The 21,690-nt window shown below is 39.1% G+C and overlaps 1 protein-coding gene across 1 annotated transcript in view; it reads left to right on the top strand.

Moving 5' to 3' along the window:
* Positions 1–21,690, top strand: part of MAOA (monoamine oxidase A) — an 84,305-nt gene that overhangs the window by 49,147 nt on the left and 13,468 nt on the right. Inside the window, exons 4-9 of the mRNA XM_006864293.1 lie at positions 9,045–9,149; positions 10,019–10,110; positions 11,835–11,976; positions 15,722–15,871; positions 16,160–16,319; positions 17,149–17,245. Of these exons, the coding sequence (XP_006864355.1) occupies positions 9,045–9,149; positions 10,019–10,110; positions 11,835–11,976; positions 15,722–15,871; positions 16,160–16,319; positions 17,149–17,245 (746 nt within the window). The remainder of the gene's footprint in view (positions 1–9,044; positions 9,150–10,018; positions 10,111–11,834; positions 11,977–15,721; positions 15,872–16,159; positions 16,320–17,148; positions 17,246–21,690) is intronic.

The following is a 21,690-nucleotide window of genomic DNA, read 5'->3' as shown; positions in this document are numbered from 1 at the left end:
ATGTGGATGGGTTAATTTCTGGATTCTTGATTCTGTTCCATTGATCACTGTATCTTTCATTGTACCAGTACCAGGCTGTTTAGACCTCTGTGGCCATGTAGTAAATTTTGAAATCAGGGAGTGAGAGACCTCCAACCTTGTTCTTCTTCTTAAGCAGTGCTTTGCTTATCCTGGGTCACTTTCCTTTCCATATAAAGTTAGTAATTGTCTTTTCTATCTCTTTGAAGAATGTTGTTGAATCTGGATTGGGATTGCATTATATGTGTAAATTGATTTGGGCAGTATTGACATTTTCACAATGTTGAGTCTTCCTATCCAGGAACATGGAATGTTCTTCCACTTCTGTAGGTCTCTTTTGGTTTCTTGTAGTAGTGTTTTGTAATTTTCTTTGCATAAGTCTTTTGTTTCTCTAGTTACATTTATTCCTAAATATTACATCCTTTGAGTGGTTATTGTAAATGATATTGCTTTCCTAATGTCATTTATAGTATTATCATTGTTGCTATAGAGAAATCCAACTGATTTTTGTATGTTGATCTTATACCCTGCCACTTTGCTGAATCTTCCGATGAGGTCTAGTAGGGTTTTTTTTTGTTTTTTGCTGAGTCTTTGGGGTTTTCTATGTATAGGATCATATCATCTGCAAATAAGGAGAGTTTTACTTCCTCTTTGCCAATTTGGATGCCTTTAATTTCTCTATCTTGCCATATAGCTCTGGCACTTCCTACCTGGTTTTCACTACTGTCGCCCCCCCCTTCTTAGTATTAAACTAGGCAATAGTCCCTTGTTCTAGTCAAACAACTGCCTCTTTGTCTGTTTACAGGTTCCTTATGAGCACAAGGAATCCTGGTGTGTCATTGTTGGTTAATGCGCTGGACTGCAAAGTTGCTATATACATGATCTGTATTTTAAAAATCAGTTGCATCTCTGTACATTTGCAATGAACGATTTGAAATGAAATTAAGAAAGCAATGTCAATATCCTCAACATGATTTAAATAGTTAGTGAAAATTTTAACCAGTAAAAGATGTGTACACTGTAATCTACAAAACTGAAGTGTCGGCAGTGTAAATCCACAGAAAAAGGATGAAGCTTTCTGCTCCAAAAGAGATTTATAGCCTCAGAAACCAGCACACAACAACAAACAACAGACTTTATTAAAATTAAAATGTTTTTGTCCTGCATATAATGCCAACAAGAAAGTAGAAGGTCCTGTTTCTAGAATATATGCAGAATTATTCAAGCCAATAATATATAGAAAAGTCACCTAATTATAAGTGGCCAAATGATCTGAATAGACATTTCACAAAAGAAAATACATGGATAGCCAGCCAGCAAGCACATCATTAGCCATTAGTGAAATACAAATCAAAACAACAATGCGATACCACTTTACATCCATTGTTATTATTAGGTACCTTTGAGTAGGTTCTGACTCACAGTGACCCTGTGCACCAAAGAATGACATACTGACCATCCTCACAATTGTTATTATGTTCTAGACCATTGTTACTGCCATTATGTCAATCCATTTTGTTGAGAGTTTTCCTCTTTTTCATTGACCCTCCACTTTACCAAGCATGATGTCATTCTCCAGGGACTCGTCCCTCGTGACAGCATGTCCAAAGAATAAGAGACATAGTCTCTTCATCCACGTTTCTAAGGAGTATTCTGGCTGAACTTCTTCCAAGAAAGATTTATTTGTTTTTCTGGCAGTCCATGGTACTTCCAGTATCCTTCACCAGCACTGCAATTCAAGTGTATGGATTCTTATATTGTCTTCCTTATTCACTGTCCAACTTTCACATGGATATGAGGCGACTGAGCCTTGGGTAAGGCTCACATTAGTCCACAAGTGATCTCCTTGCTCTTTAAAACTTTAAAGTGGTCTTTTGCAGCAGATTTGCCTAATGTAATTGTTGTTGTTGTTAAATGCTGTCTAGTTGGTTCTGACCCATAGCGACCCTGTATAAGGTTTCCTAGGAGTGATTTATGAGCTTGAACTATTGACCTTGAGGTTCAAACTGACTTTGCAGTCCAGCGCATTAACCCACAGCACCGCACCAGGAATATGTGCTTTGATTTCTTGACTGCTGCTTCCATGAATGTTGATCACACCCATCAGAATGGCTGTAATAAAAAAAGACAACAAGTAGAGAAATCAGAACTCTCATTCATTATAGGTGGTGGTGGTGGTGGTTCTGTGCCGTGGAGTCAGTTCCGACTCATAGCGACCCTGTACAGGGTTTCCGAGGCTGTAACTCTTTACGGGAGCAGAAAGCCTCATCTTTCTCCCGCGGAACAGCTGGTAGTTTCGAACTGCTGACCTTGTGGTTCACAGCCCAATTCGTAACCACTAAGCTACTAGAAATTTTAAATTGTATTATTAATTTGGAAAACAGTTTAGCAGACTAGGTTTTCTTCTTGTGGTGACAGAAATGTTCTAAAATAAGATTGTAGTGATAGTTGCACAACTCATGAATATGCTAAAAACGATTGAATGCTACAATCTGTATGCATTAATTATAGGGTGTGTGAATTGTAGTCATTCTTGTTATTGACGTGCTGTTATGTGGGTTCTGACTCATAGTGACAGGGTTTCTGAGGAGCAGCTAGGTGGGTTTAAACCGTCAGTCTTATGGTTAGCAGTCCAGTCCTTAACCTACAGTACCACGCCCAGACTCCATTTTAAAAAGAAAAAAGAAAAAAAAGTTTCATAAAGCAATAAAGCTGTTTAAAACAACATTCATCTTCATAGTTCAACATTTTCATCTTCTTTTGAACTGCCTATTTCTTTCAGTTAATGACATTTGTGAAAGAGGAAAAATAACTGTTAATTCTGTGTCTAAGTTATCTAAGTGCTGCTATAACAGCAATACCACAAGGCGATGACTTTAGCAAACAAATGTATTTTCTCACAGAAAGTCACTAGAAGTCCGAATTCAGAGTGCCAGCTCTCGGGAAAGACTTTCTCTTTCAGTCGGCTATGGAGGAAGGTGTTTTGTCTCTTTAGCTTCTGCTTTCTGGTGTCTTGGAGATCTCCATGTGTCTTCAGATCAGTCTTCCTCCATCTCTGCTTCTTTAGCTTGCTTGTTTAATCTCTTTTATATCTCAGAGGAGTTTGATTTAAGACATCCTACATTAATCAGTCCTGGTGTAGTGCTGTGGGCTAATGCGCCAGGCTGTAAAGCCGTTTGAACTGCAAGGTCAGTGGTTAAAGCTCACCAGCTGCTCCTCATAAGCCCTATAGAGGGTCGGTATGGATTGGAACCGATTCAACACCACTAGCAACAACAACAGCACATTAATCATGTTCATTAACATAACCAAAACAACCCATTCCCAAATGGTATTATAACCACAGGCAAAGCAGTTAGAATTTACAATAAGTACATATTTGGGGGGACACAATTAAATCAATAACTTTGTGTCAATTATCTTTAATTAACCAAGCACCTTCAGGAAACTCATATTATTTCTCTTAATTGCTTTGTTTGTAATTTCTGTATATAGCTAGAATCCCTAGGAAACAAAGATCAAATTATTCATTTGATAATCTTCATTTGTGATACTATGACATCATTTACACCTGATTTTAATGGTTCTCTTTTCCAGAGATGGGATTTCCCAACTCAAGTGCTCACTCAGTTAGCTGGTAGCTATGCAATTCCTGGGATAGGGGATTGAGGATATGATGAAACAATCAGGTCACAGACAAACACACAGGGATGTGCTGCCAGACATTTTAATGTAGAAAATGAGCTACATGGAAAGTTGGAGTCATATATATAGAGAGAGGAAGCAAGGTCCCTGTATGCACTGTACAAATATAATAACAAACCCAGATGGTAGATGTGTTCCCCCAAGAAGATGGATGGGCAGAGAAAAGGAACAGACTGAGAATCAAACCTTGAGGGATTAGTGGACAGAAGAAGGAAGGATCTCGCAAAGAAGAGGAACTAAGTGGAGACTTGAAACAGCATCATGATGTCAGATGCAGCAGGTGCTAATAGAACCTGGCTAAAAAGAGCTCTGGTAGCGTAGTGGTTACGAATCGGGCTGTGAACCTTAAGGTCAGCAGTTCGAAACTACCAGCCGCTCCGCGGGAGAAAGATGAGGCTTTCTACTCCCGTAAAGATTTACACCCTTGGAAACCCTGTACAGGGTCGCTATGGCTCGGAACCGACTTGATGGCACTTAACAACAACAACAACAAAAAGAGCTCATTGGTAGCCGTTGTTGCTTGCTGTTGCTTAGTGCCATCGAGTCGGGATCTGACTCACAGAGACCCTGTACAGGGTTTCCAAGGAGCAGCTGCTGAGTTAGAACTGGCGGCCTTAACAGCCCACACCAACGTTGCAGTTTATCACATAAACTGGCAATGCCACACCAGAAGTCCCACTGGTAGCTGTAGAGTACAGGAAATCACTAAACTTTTGACCGTGGAAGTCAGGTTTTAGGAAATCAAATGGACATAAAGGAAATAACAGCATCAGATGAACCACTCATGTGAACGTGCAAGAAAGACTGTACATCCATAAAGATTTTCAGTCTTAGAAACCCTGTGAAGCACTTTTATTCTGTCCTTTAGGAATAGGGTTACTATGAGTTGCACCTGATCCCACAGCAATGGGTTTGGTTTTTAATTGAAAGAAGAATATGAAGAGAGGGACAATTAGAAAAGATCAATCCCCCCCCCCCCCATATTGTGGTTGTTAAATGTTGTAGAGTCGGTTCTGATTCATAGCAACCCTGTATAGGGTTTCTGAGGAATGGCTGGTGAGTTTTGAACTGCTGACCTTGCAGTTCAAACTAATCTTGCGGTCAAGTGTTTATCCTATAGTGCCACACCAGGATTCCATACTATGAAGCCTTTTTCAAGGTAAAGTAGATGCTCTGATTATTTGACAAAAGCTTAGATACTTGCATCTATAAGGGTTAAAATACTGCTACAACACACTACTGCCATCCTACTTATTATGTTCTTTACTTCTAACATCATCGTGAACTCTAGAACTATAGGGAAAAAACAAAAAACAAAAAACAACACCAAAAGGTTTCTCTTACAGGCTTATAAGAGACTGGAAGTAGAAGGGTCTCAAAGAATTTTCATGGGCTGGACAGGCATATTCCTACACCATCTAGAAGATAGTCTGTTTATTTTCAAGGTGATTAAAGAAAGATATCTAGCTGATTTCCCCAGTAGTCTATGGTACTTTTTAATAACACTCACTTCCTTTCATTTAACCAAAATGAGAAAGTATAAAGATAGAACTCTCCAACTTGCCTCAGTAAGTACTACTAGTTTACTATAAACTTGGCTTATCTTATAGGTCCAATAATAAAGAATGATATGAGAGCAATAAACTGTCATCTACTAGCAATACTCTGCTATTATGAACATTGGCAGATTTAAGATGTGATTTCCCAAAGGGCTTAAGTATTATGGGCACAATTCCAAGGACATTGTGTTTTGCTCTACATCAGTTTCTCCTGTATCAAAGACACTATCATTTAGCTTAGAGAATGGGCCATTTTAGTTTAGGATAGACTTTCATGGTCACAGGGCTGTCCTCTATGTCTCTTCTTTTTTAAAGAAAATACTCAGATTGGATGGAGTCCTGGTGTGGCACTGTGGGTTAATGTGCTGGACTGCAGAATTGGCTTGAACCGAAGGTCAGCAGTTCAAACTCACCAGTTGCTCCTCAGAAACCCTATACAGGGTCACTGTGGGTCAGAACCGATTCAGTGGCACTTAGCAACAATAGCTCAGATTGGATACTACTCAGACTGAGAGTACTGATGCGACGCTGTGGGTTAATACGCTGGACTGCAAAGTTAGTTTGGACCACAAGGTCTGCAGTTCAAGCTCACCAGCTGCTCCTCGGAAACTCTATACAGGGGTCGCTATGGGTTGGATCCAACTCAATGGCACTTAACAACAACATCTCAGATTGGATTAGGACCCACGCTAATCCAGAATGACCCTGTGTTAACTGATAACATTGTTAAAGACTCCATTTCCAAATAAGATGACTTTCACAAGTACTTGGTGTTAGATCTTCAGCATACAGACACGTTGTTGTTAAGTGCCATTGAGTCGGAGCGGACTCATAGCAAACTCTGCAGGAGTGGTCCAGTGCATTAATCCACAGCGCCACACCAGGACCCCAGCATGTGGTTTTATTGTGCTTTGCTTTATTCGGTTTCACAGATGATATAATTTTTTACAAATTGAATTGAGTCAGTCTCAGCGCCATTTTTTCAACAGCATGTGTTCACTTTATGTCTTTGTCACATTGAGGGAAATCTCACAGTGTTTCAAGAATTTTCATAATGCTGTTGCACACCTGATAGACTACAGGATAGTGTAAACATGATTTTAATATGTGCTGGGAAACCAAATGTATGACTCACTTTGTTGCAGTATTTGCTTTAATTTGGTGTTCTGGAACCAAACATGTAATATCACTGAGGTATGCCTCTACATTTTGAGAGGACACCATTCAGTCCATTTTAGGGGTAGTTCCCCACATTCTTGCATTTTTCTCATTTTGTTTAAGGTTTTTTGTAGAATGAGAGCAAAGACAAAAACAGATTAAAAGTCAAAGGATGGGAAAAAAATAAACCAAGCTAATTGCAATAAAAAGCAAACAGGAGTGACAGTACTAATCTCTGATAAAATAAACTTTAAAGCAAAAACAAGCATAATAGATAAAGATGGACATTATCTCATGATTAAAGGGACAATTCAACAAGATAACATAACCATAATATCTATGCTCCCAATGAAAGAGCTCCAAAATATATAAAGCAAACTCTAATAGATTTGAAGAAAGAAATACAATAATCGTGGGTGATTTTAATACACCGCTTTCAAAAATGGATAGAACAACCAGAAAGAAACTTGACAAAGACACAGAAGAACTAAACAACACAATCAGCCAACTGGACCTCATAGATGTGTACAGAGCATTCAACCCAACAACTACACAATACACATTCTTTTCAAGTGCACATGGAGCATCCAGAATAGACCATGTTTTAGGCCACAAAACAAATCTCCATAAATTAACAAATATCAAAATACTACAAAGCATATTCTCAGACCACAATGCTGTCAAGTTAGAAATCAACACTAGGAAGACCAAGAAAATAAAGTCAAATACATGGAAACTGAATAGCACCCTGCTGAAAAGCTACTGGATAGTAGAAAAATTAAACGTGAATTCACAAAGTTCCTGTAAACAAATGAGAAGGAAAACACACCATACCAACATCTTTGGGACACGGTGAAAGTGGTGCTGAGAGGACAATTTATTGCAATAAATGCACATATCCAAAAAGAAGAAAGAACCAAAATGAACACATTAACACAACATCTACAACAATTAGAAACAGACCAACAGAGGAAACCTACAGCCACCAAAAGAAAAGAAATAATAAAGATTAGAGCAGAAATAAATTACTTTGTCTTTCAATGGCTTCCATGAATTCTTGCACTGTGTGTATATGTGCATGCATACACATGCTGTTATGTCTTAATAGTTTTTCTTTAGCCCCTTCCCCTTTTAATCTAACACAGCTCTGAATTATGCAGTGCCCACAAGTAGTCTTCCCACACTTGTTTATTCAATTAAAAAATCAAATTATCATACAAAATTGTATTTGTAGATTTGCTAGACCATTTTTGTAGTTTACAACGCCATTTATATATTACACAAGACATTTTATTGTTAAGATAAAGGAATTAGCAAATAAGGCCTTAGAAATTCCCTAAACCTGGTCTCTTTTCTTAAGGATTCAACCCCACTTCCCACTTCTGCTTTCGCTTAGTACAGTGCTTGCCACGCAACTGAAATAATGTAAATTCGTACTAATAATTAACTGTCTCCATGTTAAGAGTTCTTACTTTCAAGCAATAGAAATCATCTGGGGCTAACAAGAGGGAAATTATTAACAGGCTATCAGAGGACCCACAGAATAAACCGGAAGGACCACACATTGGAATGGACAGAGACCAGGAGAGTTCTGAGTAGTTAGGGGCAGGAACCATGGCCTTGGCCTTTGTAGCAAGAAGAGGCTGTTCAGCATGTTGCCATCAGGAAGAAGAACCCGCAGTCAGCCTTCTGGGTTAGCGTTCTCTGAGGATATGTAATGGGCAGGCTCAGTAACCAAAGGAAGGGAGTGGAAGAATGATCTGGTTGACCATTGTCTTCTGTAATGGCAGGTGATACCCCAAAACACCCACACAATTGTACAAAGAAGAGAAGAAAAGGCAGTGTCCCAAACAGAAACTAGGGTACTACTAAGAAAGGGGAATGGATGTTAGACAGTCAAAAATGGCAAATATCCATTATCCCACATTTCTCATATTTTAATTTCTCGTATAAATTTTAGGTGGTTGTTAAGTGCTGTTGAGTCAGTTCCAACTCATAGCAACCCTGTATAGGGTTTTCAAGGAGTGACTGGTGGGTTTGCACTATCAACCTTACGGTTAGCAATCCACATCTTATCCTACAATGCCACATCAGTACCCCAGTGTTTTGTTGATCTAGTCTTTATTTAGCTAGTGTGAACTTTAAAACACAGTCCGAGATATTCCCCTCTGCCATTCACGGCCTGTATGTGATCAAAAGATAGCCCTCTATATTGTCACCTTGTTCTCTTCTGGAAACATTATTCCAAAAAGACTCAATAGGAACTCATGAATTAGTATTATTATAGCATAAGCATTAAATATTAACATGACCTACATTTTTTTTTCCTAAATAAGTAGAATTAAATTCAATGCTGTTTTTTCCCCTGTAAGTTAAAAGGGACTAAGATGACACTGGGGAAATGGTGCTAATCTTACTGAAATTTGGTACTTGTGTGGTAAAACATATTTATTTTCCATCAAAGGTGATGTTTCTGACACAGTAGAAGACCTTGTTACTTTGGAAATCTTTAGTTGGTGGTTTTTTGTTTGTTTGTTTTTTTAAAATGCCATCCAAATTTAAAATGGCCCATTTCAGTGTTTTCCCTTTGCTCTTATGTTCTAGGGGAAAATATACCCATTTCGGGGCGCCTTCCCTCCAGTGTGGAACCCCATTGCATATCTGGATTATAACAACCTATGGAGGACAATGGATAACATGGGAAAGGAGGTAAAATGTCTCTTCAGCTTGCCCATGACTAATTACTGAAATAACAGTAATTGTTTAAGAAGTTTCTACAGTGGAGAAAACATTGCTCTGAAATTGATGTGCATTCTTTCTATGATCACAGCAAGTGGTATTATTACCACTTTACAAATGAGGAAAATGAGGTGCCCAGAGTTTATATAATTTACCTAAGACTACACAGCAATGGAACCAGGATGCAAACCCATGTTTATTTGATATGAATACAGTGTGCTTTCAACTACCTACCATGTATCATTTATGTGAAATATTTTTTTGCCAGATATTCATACTTACAGTCTTCTTATCCATACATGATGTCACTCAGTAAAAGTGAGAAGGATTTGCTTCTCCAAAACGTTTTACTTAATTTCAGGTTCTGTAACATCATTCTTTCAAACATGAATTAGGGATTGAAATCAGGGGTTAACTTTTAATAATAATAATCAGTATTTTTGTTGTTGTTGTTAAGTGCTAGCAAGTCAGTTCTGACTCATAGCAACGCTGTATAGGGTTTCTGAGGAGCAGTTGGTGGTTTTGAACTAAGACCTTATGGTTCGCAGTCCAGTGCTGATCCTTCAGTGCCACACCAGGAGTCCAGTAGTCAATATGAATAATCTTTTAACAAGATATAAAAGTGTTTATATTTTATATGATTCTAATATAGTAAGTATTATTTTGGCAATGGTTTAAAGTATAGAACCCACAGAGCTACTTCTTCTACTGTTTATAGATAGAATTGTATGCCAATCATACGTTCCAGCATAGAGACCTAGAGGCTGCTTTTCAGAGGGCCTCCTGAGGGCCTCTGCAAGGGGCCTCACACCTGAATGTGAGACCTTCTTTTTCCGCAGATTCAAGCTGACGCTCCATGGGAGGCTCCGCACGCTGACGAATGGGACAGGATGACGATGAAAGATCTTATCGATAAAATCTGCTGGACCAAGTAAACTGAGCTATTTCAAATTTCATTTTTCTCCATCATTCTTATCCCATCTGTATTGGGCTCTAGTGTTTGTCTTCATAACTTATAAGAAAAAAAAGTTAATGGGAGACCTCATGACTTTACAGTCAGCAACAACTTTGAAGGCACTTTAGACATTTCAGAGCAAGTCTGAGCCCAAAAAGAATCTATTACGTATGAATAACAGTAGATGAATGAAATAAAACTCCTTTCAATGAAAGAATCATGGGATCTGTAATAAAATAAGTAATTGTATATTCATATTATAGAGAAGTCAGCTACAGGTGTGGTTTGGAAAAAGATTTAAAAATTAATTCTATATAGATATTATTGAGAAATATGAAATTGAAGGAAAGCATCTTGTTAAGTGCCATTGAGTCAGTTCTGACTCATAGCGACCCTGTATAGGGTTTCCGAGGAGCAGCTGGTGAGTTTGAACTGCCAACCTTGTTTGCAGTCCAGTGCTTATCCTACAGTGTACCACACCAGGAGTCCTGAAGGAAAGTTAGTGTTAATTAATTTAAAAATGTAAACTACTTGATGTTTTCAATTAGAATCCATGTTATTAGTTTAGTGACTGGCAGTTCATTCATTGAGTCAGCACGTATTTCTTTCATTCTGCAGGCACTGAGGGACAGTGGTGAACTTGGTAGGCATGGCCCCCTCCTTCATGGAGTTTATATTCTTCTAGCAAGTGAGACTGATGTAGCACGCACTATTACATAATGCTAGGAGAGTACCTGCAGCGAGGAGAACATGACCTGGTGTGAGGGTCAAAGAGGGTTTCCTTGACCAAGTAATCTTTAAATAAAAATACTTAAGGACATCAACTTAGCACTGAGGCATAGTGACTGGGGAGAGTCAGGGAAAGGTGGGTGGTGTGGGAGGATGATATATTTCCAGGCAGAGACGGCAGATTACGACTTATACTTGTTGTTGTTAAGTGCTATTGAATAAGTTCCAACTCATAACGACCCTGAATAGGGTTTCTGAGATGTGGCTGGTGGGTTTGAACCATCGACCTTGTGGTTCAGGGCATGATCCTGCAGTGCCACACCAGGACAATATATATACTAAGGCCCCCGAAATAGGAAGGAGATTGGCATGTTTTAGCAACTTAACGGATAGTGTGCTTGCACTATCGAGATGATTCTAGCAAGTGGTGTTAAGGAGAGGTTGGAGAATTGGGCAAAAGGCATAGGATTTATGGATACATTCAAGGTGTTGAGCTTTCTCCATTGAAAGCCATTGGAGTGTTTTAATCAGAGGATTGAGGAGCTTTGTACTTTGAAAAGACCTTTTGTTGTAGTCTGAAGGAGGTTAGAAAGGGGGATGGATGTAGGATGACCATTTAGGATTCACCACTGTTGTAGCTCAGATGAGGCACAGTAGTACCTTGGACTAGGGCAAGGCAGATGGAAAGAAGATCAGTGTTAAAATGAATGGGCATAAATATCTCCGCTCACCACAGACAAGCTTATTGCCCTCTTAGACTGCACTGGGGAAAGCAATGTAGAGCAGGGGGACACTTTATTTTCTCCAAGAGTTCAAAAAATTGCATTGCTTTGGAAATTGAACCTGGCAGTTTTTTTCAAAGACAATAGAAAAAGTCTCTAACCGTATGAGCTTATGTTTGTAAAATATGTTATAGTACTGTTAAACATGTATATATTTGCACCTGACCTCCATTCTTATTCTGTGAACAGGACTGCTAGGCAGTTTGCTTATCTCTTTGTGAATATCAATGTGACCTCTGAACCACATGAAGTTTCTGCCCTGTGGTTTCTGTGGTATGTGAAGCAGTGCGGGGGCACCACTCGAATCTTCTCAGTTACCAACGGGGGCCAGGTATGGAGTGTCCATGCAGAAACTAACTCAATTTGTGATCTTATTCTCACCTCAAGCAGTGTCTTGACAATTACTTCGGTATTTTGAGACAAATAATTAGCAACTTGAAATGCTCTTAGAAAATTTTTTTTTTTTTATCATTTCACTTTCTTGTTCTTGAAAATGATATCACAGCTAAAGAATAGTTGATTTAGAATTGATTAGGTTTAGAAATTAAGTGCTTTCCTTTTGAAGGTAGTTATTAAGTTAGGTTATTTATGCAGGAGAAGCTCAGTTCTTTAACTAATTTCCCCTCAGTTTTAATACGTAAGATTTTTGTACTGACAGGCATCTCTGTTCCGAACATGAGACTTTTTGTCCCATCTGTTTCTTAGAGTTTATCTGTTATAAAATGGAGGTGATTGGGCTTTCTTCTAATTCATACTTGTGTGACTTATAGCCACTCTTTTGATAGGTAATTCTGTATTTTGGATATATAATTTTTGCTCCTTACTTGCTTTTGTATGGATTCCATACCACTTTCATTACTAATGGTTGAGTTCATATGGTCAACAAAGCCCAGAGACTTTGGCTGGATGCCCAGAAAACCAATGTTGTTGTTGTTAAGTGCCTTCAAGTTGATTCGGACCCATAGTGACCCTGTATGGGGTTTCTAAGGAGCAGCTGGTAAGCTTGAACCACTGACCTTTGCAGTTCAAACGACTTTGCAGTCTGACGCATTAGCCCGCAGCACCACACCAGGAAACCAGAAGTTAAGTCAAAATCCTAATTAACTGATTTGCCAGATTCAGAAATTCTTTTTTTCGAGACTGTTCTTTACCCCCCATAAAAACCCACTGTCACCAAGTTCATTCTGACTTATAGCGACCCTATATGGTGATGGTTGTTAAGTGTTGTCAAGTTGGTTCTGACTCATAACGACCCTATCTAGGGTCTCCAAGGAGTGGCTAGTGAGTTTACACTGCTGACCCTATGTAGGATTTCTGAAACTGTAAATCCTTATGGGAGCAGACAACCTCATCTTTCTCCTGTGGAACAGTTGGTGCTTTTAAACAGCCGGCCTGTAGTTAGCAGCTTAGTGCCAAACCATTCGGGCTCCTTACCCAAAGAGACCACCACTCATCTGTCAGTTTGTTGTACTGTTGTGGCTTGTGAGTTGCCATGATTCTGGAAGCTATGCCACAGGTATTTTAAATATCAGCAGGGTCACTCACAGTGGACAGGTTTCAGATGAGCTTCCAGACAAAGACAGACTATGAAGGAGAGATGGGTTGTATTCTTTCACCATGCTTATTCAACTTATTCAACCTCTATGCAGAGCAAATAATCCAAGAAGCTGGGTTATATGAAGAAAACCGTGGTATCAGGATTGAAGGAAGACTCATTAACAACCTGCGATAGCTGAAAGTGAAGAGGACTTAAAATACTTACTGATGAAGATCAAAGACCATAGCCTTCAATATGGATTGCATCTCAGTGTAAAGAAAACAAAAATCCTCACCACTGGACCAACAAACAACATTGTTATCAAGAGAGAAAACATTGAAGTTGCTAAATACTTCATTTTGCTTGGATCAACCATCAATACTCATGGAAGCAGCAGCCAAGAATTCAAACGATGTATTGCATTAGGCAATTCTGCAGCACAAGACATTTTTAAAGTGTTGAAGAGCAAAGATGTCAGCTTGAGGACTAAGGTACACCTGACCCAAGCCATGGCATTTTCAGTCACCTCATATGCATGCGAAAGTTGGACAGTGAATAAGGAAGACCATAGAAGAATTGATGCATTTGAGTTATGGTGTTGGAGGAGAATATTGAAAGTGCCATGGGCTGCCAAAAGAACCAACAGATCTGTGCTGGAAGAAGTGCAGCCAGAGTGCTCCTTGGAGGCCAGGATGGCCAGACTTTGTTTCTCCTACTTTGGACATATTGTCAGGAGGGACTAGTTGGTAGAGGGTCAGAGAAAAAGAGGAAGACCCCCAGCGAGATGGATTGGCAAACTGGCAGCATCAATGGGCTCAAGCATGGCAACAATTGTGAGGTTGGCCCAGGACCAGGGCAGAGTTTTGTTCTGTTGTGCATAGGGTCGCTATGAGCCGGTACTGACTCGATGGCACCTAACAACAACAACCTAAAAAAGGGAATATTTATTTCCTAGGAATATTTTATCAGAATGGGATTTAATTAGTAGCAGTTTACTTAAATTCTGCTATGTTCCCTATGTCCCAGAATTCTGAGTGTATCCTAAGTGCAAAGTCTAGAGTGTACACTAAGTGAACAATCCCTTTCCTAAGATCTCGAGAAGTCCTCCAGTTATTCTTGTATCTCCAAGTGTTATTGGCCATGTGAACATTGTCCAGTGCAGGACAGTTGCATTTTTTTATTAAGTGCCTTTATTTATAGGCAGAAATCCTACATTATGCCTATTAACTAGTGTTTTACTTTCTGAGGTACCTTGACTCATATCTGATACTCGTAGCCTATATTTGGAGTCCCTGGGTAGCAAAACAGTTATGCACTCAGCTACTAACTGACAGCTTACTAGTTCAGAACTACTCAGAGGCACCTTGGAAGAAAGACCTGGAGGTGTGCTTCTGAAAGATCATAGCCATGAAAACCCTAAGGAGCATCTTACATATGGGGTTATCATGAGTTGGAATGAGCTTGATGACAACTGATTTTTTGTTGTTTGTTTTTATCCTTTATTCAGAGTATTGGGAATACTTCTAGCCAAACGCTACATGAGCTTTTCAGAAACCACAGTACACTTGCAGCTCTAAAACCTTTATCTTGATATCTTTATTAAGAACTTTGAGTTACCTTTTAATAATTTCATTCAACAATTACTAGACATGAAAGAGGGTGGTCAATGAATAAAGTCAAAACAAATCATGTTATTTCCACTATACCAAAGTCTAAAAGAACTCTTTGAAAATGTAAGTCAGATTATAAATTAAATGATTCTAGTTTCTTGAGAATGAACAAATCGTGAATTTTTATGTCTCAACTGCTGTTGTTGTTAAGTGCTATAGAGTCTGTTCTGACTCAGTGACCCTGTATAGGGTTTCCAAGGAGCAGCTGGTGGGTTTGAACTGGCAACCTTGTAGTTCGCAGTCCCGTGCTGATCCTACAGTGCCAAACCAGGAGTCCTTAACTGCTGTAGGAATTACTTTATAAAGAACCTTTATAATAACCAGCTGTAAAGGTATTTGTGGTTCAAACTGACTTTGCAGTCTGGCATATTAACCCACAATGCCACACACACAGCTGCTTAAAAGTATTGCTTAAAATATGCTACTGTCTACAGCCTTACCTGCTCGGACACTTATAGCCCATGGCTGTGAGAAGCTAAGGAACATCAGAAACTGCATCCCCTTGGAGAAGTGCAGTAGTCTCCCTTTCCCAGGCCTCTCCCTCCATGTACTGCACACCTAGGCATTCAAAACCCAAAGATTTACTGATATTTTCATTTGGGCAGGATGTCAATGACAGTGGTGTAATTGAACATTTCCTCTGGTTCTGTGATTTTATAAACTAGTAATGATTTTCACTGCTGGAAGTCAAACAGAGAATAATTTTGGTGTCTTGGCCAACTCTGCTTTTATTCTCATGAAGATTCCAATGCTAAGTTTACAGAAAGTGAAGGTACTTCCTGAAGGTTGTTCTGAACAGTGACAAATATTATGATTTTCCTTTCTTGGGCTTTAATAAATTTCCTTTTCCATTTGCCTCTTTCCTGTAGGAGCGCAAGTTTGTAGGTGGGTCTGGTCAGGTGAGCGAGAAGATAATGGAACTTCTTGGGGACCAAGTTAAGCTGAGTCAGCCTGTCAGCTATGTTGACCAGTCGGGCGACAACGTCATCGTAGAAACATTAAATCATGAAGTGTATGAGGTAATTCAATTTCGTTAAAAGGAGTATTTATTAAATAGGCTTTATATCTTCTTCTGCAGCTTTTAACCAAACAGAATCCAACCGGTGGCAGAATTAATGCTAGTGTGTTAGTTTGGGCTTCCAGTTACCAGCCTTGGTTAACTTGCTATGTTCTGTTTTATTGACTCACAATTGCTTCGTTTTGTGTGTTGTTGTTGCTCTGTGTTGTTCCAAGTAATAAGGATGAGGTTTCAGCCACTTTACAAAGACTCACCATTTGAAGTGTCATTTTGTGTCTCTGTGTTATAGTGCAAATATGTAATTAGTGCCATCCCACCAGCCTTGACTTCTAAGATCCACTTCAAACCAGAACTGCCACCAGAGAGAAATCAGTTAATTCAGCGTCTTCCGATGGGATCTATCATTAAGTGCATGATGTATTACAAGGAAGCCTTTTGGAAGAAAAAGGGTAGGATGCTCTTGTTTATATTTAAACTATATGATGTGAAGGAATCGCACTATACTCTTTTAAGAACATTATGCCAGGCACTAGACAGAAAAAGATGATGTTTTCATATTGGTAAAGAGAAAAGATGAGGAATCTTAGTCTGTAGCTTTCCTGGTATCTCCTGGTAACACAGAGTGTTCCAGTGAGGAACAGGAAAAGAGCACCCCAACTTCAGGACCTCCATTGCCCTAGCTTCTTTGCCTAGAGGCGCCTTTGAAGTCAGACATTCCTGGACTTCACTGGGTGACATCAGGTGGAAGGCAAGATGCTTAATACCTCCCAGGATCAGTCTCTTAGTGTAGAGTGGGGACACTGACATTTGCTGTCTCATTTACAAGAAGTAACTGAGGCGGTGGCCGGGACGTAGTAGGCTCTTGGGATACAGGGACTACTGTTAACAAGCCTTCTGTTCATGGTCATGGGATTCCTTGCCACCACACCTTCTATCAGTTGACAAAGTAATTTCCTTTAATATATCCCCTCTTGTTTCCCATGTACGCTAGAATTCCAGAACTGGCTTACCATTTTGTTATATATTGGTCATCAGACCATAGAAGATGGATCATTTTCCATGTGTCTGCATGAGTAACCATCCTTGTATTTTGAGTGTGTGTTTAATAGAGAATAGTGTTTGGGCTGGAGGGAAAAGTTTAAAGTTTGCCTTCTTTGTAGTAAAATAGTTGGTGGTTAGGTATGTGTGTGTGCATGTGTATATATAGTTAAAGGATCTATATATATATATATATGAAGAGTGTGGTCTCATTCATCTATGGATTCTCTCCTGGTTAAGATTTCTGTGGCTGTATGATCATTGAAGATGATGAAGCTCCAATTTCAATAACCTTGGATGACACCAAGCCAGATGGATCCCTGCCTGCCATCATGGGGTAAGTTAGAACTGGGTGCTTTGCATTTTCCAAATTGTGTGAGAGTGCTAGTGTGGGTGCTAACAGAGAACATCATTTTGGAATCAAGCTATGGCTAGGATAAAATATGAAAATACATCATATTTTTGTGTATTTAAATAGTGCTGTAATGTTTTTTTTTATATGACACAAGAATCCTTGGAAGCTTTCCTAAAATGGATGCCATTTCACCCCAATAAAATTTGTGTGTTGAGGACGGAGTGAAAACGCATCTAGATAGGCAGTATAGTGGATAACTCTGTCAAGAGGCACAAGGTCCCACGACCATTCTGGAGTGAAAAGTGTTTTAACCTGTAAAACCTTTAGACTTTAGGGTTTCTAGGCTTTATCTTCTTATCCATTGCAAACATTTGCTAAATAACAAATGTCACTTTCCATGAGAAATAAGACGTATGACCGGTTAGGAGTCACATTTCTAAGTCAAACAGGTATGAGTGGATGGCACTTTTTCTGGTAGGTCACTATGCAGCTCTCCTTGAACAGCATTAGTCCCCATACCCTCTGAAGGACAGGCTGGAGCTGGGCGTGGGTCGGTGTGAGGAGGAAAAGAGCCCTTTCCCTTTCCTTCCATTCCTATTTGGTTCTGACTCATAGCAACCCTCTATAGGGTTTCCGAGGAGCAGCTGGTGAGTTTGAACCGCAAGGTTCAAAGTGACCTTGCATTCCAGTGCTTTTCCTATATAGCGCCACACCAGGACTCCTCAAAAACCATACAAATAAAGCAGTTATTTGCTCTACCACATTGTCCACAAAAGAACACAGCTTCTGTAGCAGGCAAGTAACTGAGTGGTTGGTGATTTTCCCCTTCACCTCTGGAAAATGCATACCTAATGATTTTTTAGGGGGAGAGGGGTGAGTTGAGTTTATGAGCATTGTATCATTGAAGAAAATGTAGCAGACCCATGTCCCAGAGGACTTTAAAAGTGACTGTGCCACTGGGCTGCAAACAAAATATTCTATGACCACATCTCTAGATATGAAATAGAGGAAATAGCACTAACCTGCCTGCAAAAGCCAGAAGCTTGCAACGTAATAACCATAGAAACAGCACATTCTCTCCATCTCTAACCCCACTGGGCAAGAAAGAATACAAGTTGCTTTGGCATTTAGACACCACTCTGTACACTAAAAAGGAAAGCTACGATGGTAATGTTTTGGTGTTCAGAATGTGCCAGTCAAGACCAATCCAATTGTGGATGGAAGAACATTGATGTTTTTCTTGCCCTGGGAGTGAGATATAGAGGCAGTCTGCCCCTATAGGAAGGCCTTCCTTTGCTTTATTACTAGGACATTGTATGATAGTATCATTCTAGATATTAATGGCATTATTTAGGTAGTTCCATGAAAGTGATATTGTAATCTGTTTTATATGCAAAGATGCCTCCACCTTGCTCTTTGTTCTTGTTGATGAAAGCCTTGAGATAGGGAGAATAATTACCCAGCATGCTGTTTGTGATAACTATTGCCTTTTGGAAACTGGAAAGGGCCTTGTACTTTAGAACTGTGGCATGTATGTAGCACAAAACCAGTGTGTGAATTTCCTCAATAAAACACCAAAGAAAGTTCAAGAATATTTATCCAAGGTTATATATAGTTAAACCAAAGAGATTATGTTGTTTATGGTTTGAGATTTGACAGAAACAGCGAGACCTTTGACAAAAGAACTGTAAAAAATGCACAAGATGAGTTCACTAAAAGATTTCCAGATAAATTATTTTAATCTTTCATCACATATTGATTTTCATTTCAATGCTGCATAAATCTAAAATTAGTGAATCTTATATAAACATAACTTTAGCTAAAATCATTAGTAGCAAGCTGCAACATATGTGTTGAATAAAGTAATATTAGGAGTATATCCCATAAAGTCTAATAATTCAGAAATTTTTAAATCAATAATCTACATACAGCTTCTTCTGAAATACTTTCCCCTAGATTAGGACAGATATCTTTTGTCTCTTCGCCTTCCCAGGTGATCTTGAGTAATAGTCCTAAAACAATTACCAAACTGAGGAATAGTTCATTGGGACAGGAAGGGAGATATCTATTTTCAGTCCTTATACAGGAGATTTTAAAATGTCCGTGGAAAAACATCATTATCTTTAATTCCATTTTCCATGAACTTTTTGAAGCTCCCTCGTATTTTCATTCCTGATATACCTTTTTGCTCTTTTTGTTGTTGTGTTCTGTTGAGTTGGTTCTGATTCATAGCGAACCTTTATAGGGTTTCCAAGAGTGGCTGATTAGCTGTCGACCTTGTGGTAAGCAGTTGAGTGCTTATCCTACAGCACCACACCAGGGCTCACTTTTTGCTCTAAAACAAACAATGCACTTTTAAAACTTTTTAAATGGAGAAATAATTTCATTTTCCATTGGCTCATTTGGATTTTTTTTAAAGGTTTCTGATGATAGAATAATCCCAGACTTCATGTCACAGCTCTTTAAAATATACATGAAATTAGTGGTATCATTGTAGAAGAGACTCTGAAAGTTGCTCTTGAACACAAAGTAGCTAAAGGAAACAGAAATGATGACGTAAATATTTCAAAATCCAGCTCAGTAAGACATAGTATTATAACGAAATGTGAAAAGATCTGGAGTTAGAAAAGCAGAAGGAAAGAATGTGATTCCACTTCTCAAGCTGAACAAATTTTAAGTCTCCAGTTGCAATATTGAATGATTTTATGGACAAAATATTGAATGACAGAGGAATTGTTGAAAGGAGATAGAATACTAAGGTGCAACTATTAGTCTCTCTCTATGCAGAAAAAAGAATAGTGATGAAAATTGAAGACACTTAGAATTATTCAGTTCAGTGCACTAATGGAGCACAGAAACATCAGTCTCCATGACCCTGAGACCAGAAGTACTAGATGGTTCCCAGCTACCACCACCAACTGCTCTGAAAAGAATTATACAAGAAGATCCTGCATAGAGTGGGAGAAAGTGTGGAACAAAAAAAAAAAAGACTAGGCTTATTAGTCAGAAAGAAACTGGAGGAACTGGAGACTATGATCCTCAGCTACCCTTCAAATCTGGAACTGAACTCACCATCATGGTCCAGTTCTCATCCAAGCCATAAATAAGTATTTAGGAGGGGCAACAGTATTGGTTAGGTATGCTAACCATGGAATGGTCAACATTCAAGATCAAAAGGGCAACATATACCAAGGACAAAGTTCAGGACAAACCTTGTGTTTAAGTAAATGTTGCCCTTTTCATCTTGAAGTGTTGGGAAGGAGGGTGGAATGGAAATAAGAACCATGGGAAAGAAGTTGGATAATTATTGTTATGTAGAGGGGATTGCAATCATTGAGATGATGCAAACTGTGTGATTTGTTGAATGCAAAACTTCTCGTCTGCTCTGTAAACCTTCACTGAATTCACAATAATAAGTTTCAAAAGAAATAAAAAAGATGCAAGAGTCACTGTATGAAAAAGAATTAGTCAACCTTCAACCATTTGAGGAGGTAGCATTTGAGCAAGAACCAATGATATTGAAGGAAGGTCAAGGTACACTTAAGACATTAGCAAAATATAAGGCTCAAGAACAGACAGAATGCTAATTGAGGTGTTTCAATAAATGGATGCAAACTAGACTGGAAGAGCTAAGAAATTTGAAAGACAGCTACCTGACCAGCCAACTGGAAGAGATCCAAATTTGTGCTCATTCCAAAGAAAGGTGATTGAATAAAATGTGCAAGTTAGCAAACAATGTCATTAATGTTGAAGTAAGTTTCAACTCATAGCGACCCTGTGTAGGGGGTTTTCCACTGGCTCATAATCCAGTGCTTATCCAACAGCTCCACAACAGAAGTCCATGCCGACAGGTGTTGTTGTTGTTATTGTTAAGTGCCTTTGAGTTCCAACTTATAGCCACCCAGTGTAGGGTTTCCAAGGAGTGGCTGGTGAGCTTGAACCACTTGAACCGCTAACCTTGCGGTTCAAGTCGACCTTGCAGTTCAGTGCATTAACCCGTTGTTGTTGTTAAGTGCCGTCGAGTCGGTTCCAACCCATAGCGACCCTGTACAGGGTTTCTGAGGCTGTAAATCTTTATGGGAGCAGAAAGCCTCATCTTTCTCCCGCGGAGCAGCTGGTAGTTTCGAACTGCTGGCTTTGCCCGTAGTTGGCACAAATTCAAGCTGGATTCAACAGAGGACATGGAATAAGGGATATTACTGCTGATGTCGGAAAGATATGAGCTGAAAGCACAGAATACGAGAAAGATGTTTGCCTGTGTTTTATTGACTATGGAAAAGTGTTTAACTGAATCATAACAAATTATGGATAACATTTCAAGGAAAGAGAGTTCCAGGACCCTTATGCTCATGCAGAACTTTTACATAGACCAAGCGGCAGTCATTTGAACAGAACAAGGGATACTCAGTGGTTAAAATCAAGAAAGG

This window comes from Chrysochloris asiatica, unplaced genomic scaffold (genome assembly GCF_000296735.1).
Source record: "Chrysochloris asiatica unplaced genomic scaffold, ChrAsi1.0 scaffold00062, whole genome shotgun sequence".
Taxonomy (NCBI): Eukaryota; Metazoa; Chordata; class Mammalia; order Afrosoricida; family Chrysochloridae; genus Chrysochloris; species Chrysochloris asiatica.
This window is presented reverse-complemented; position numbering and strand designations above follow the sequence as displayed.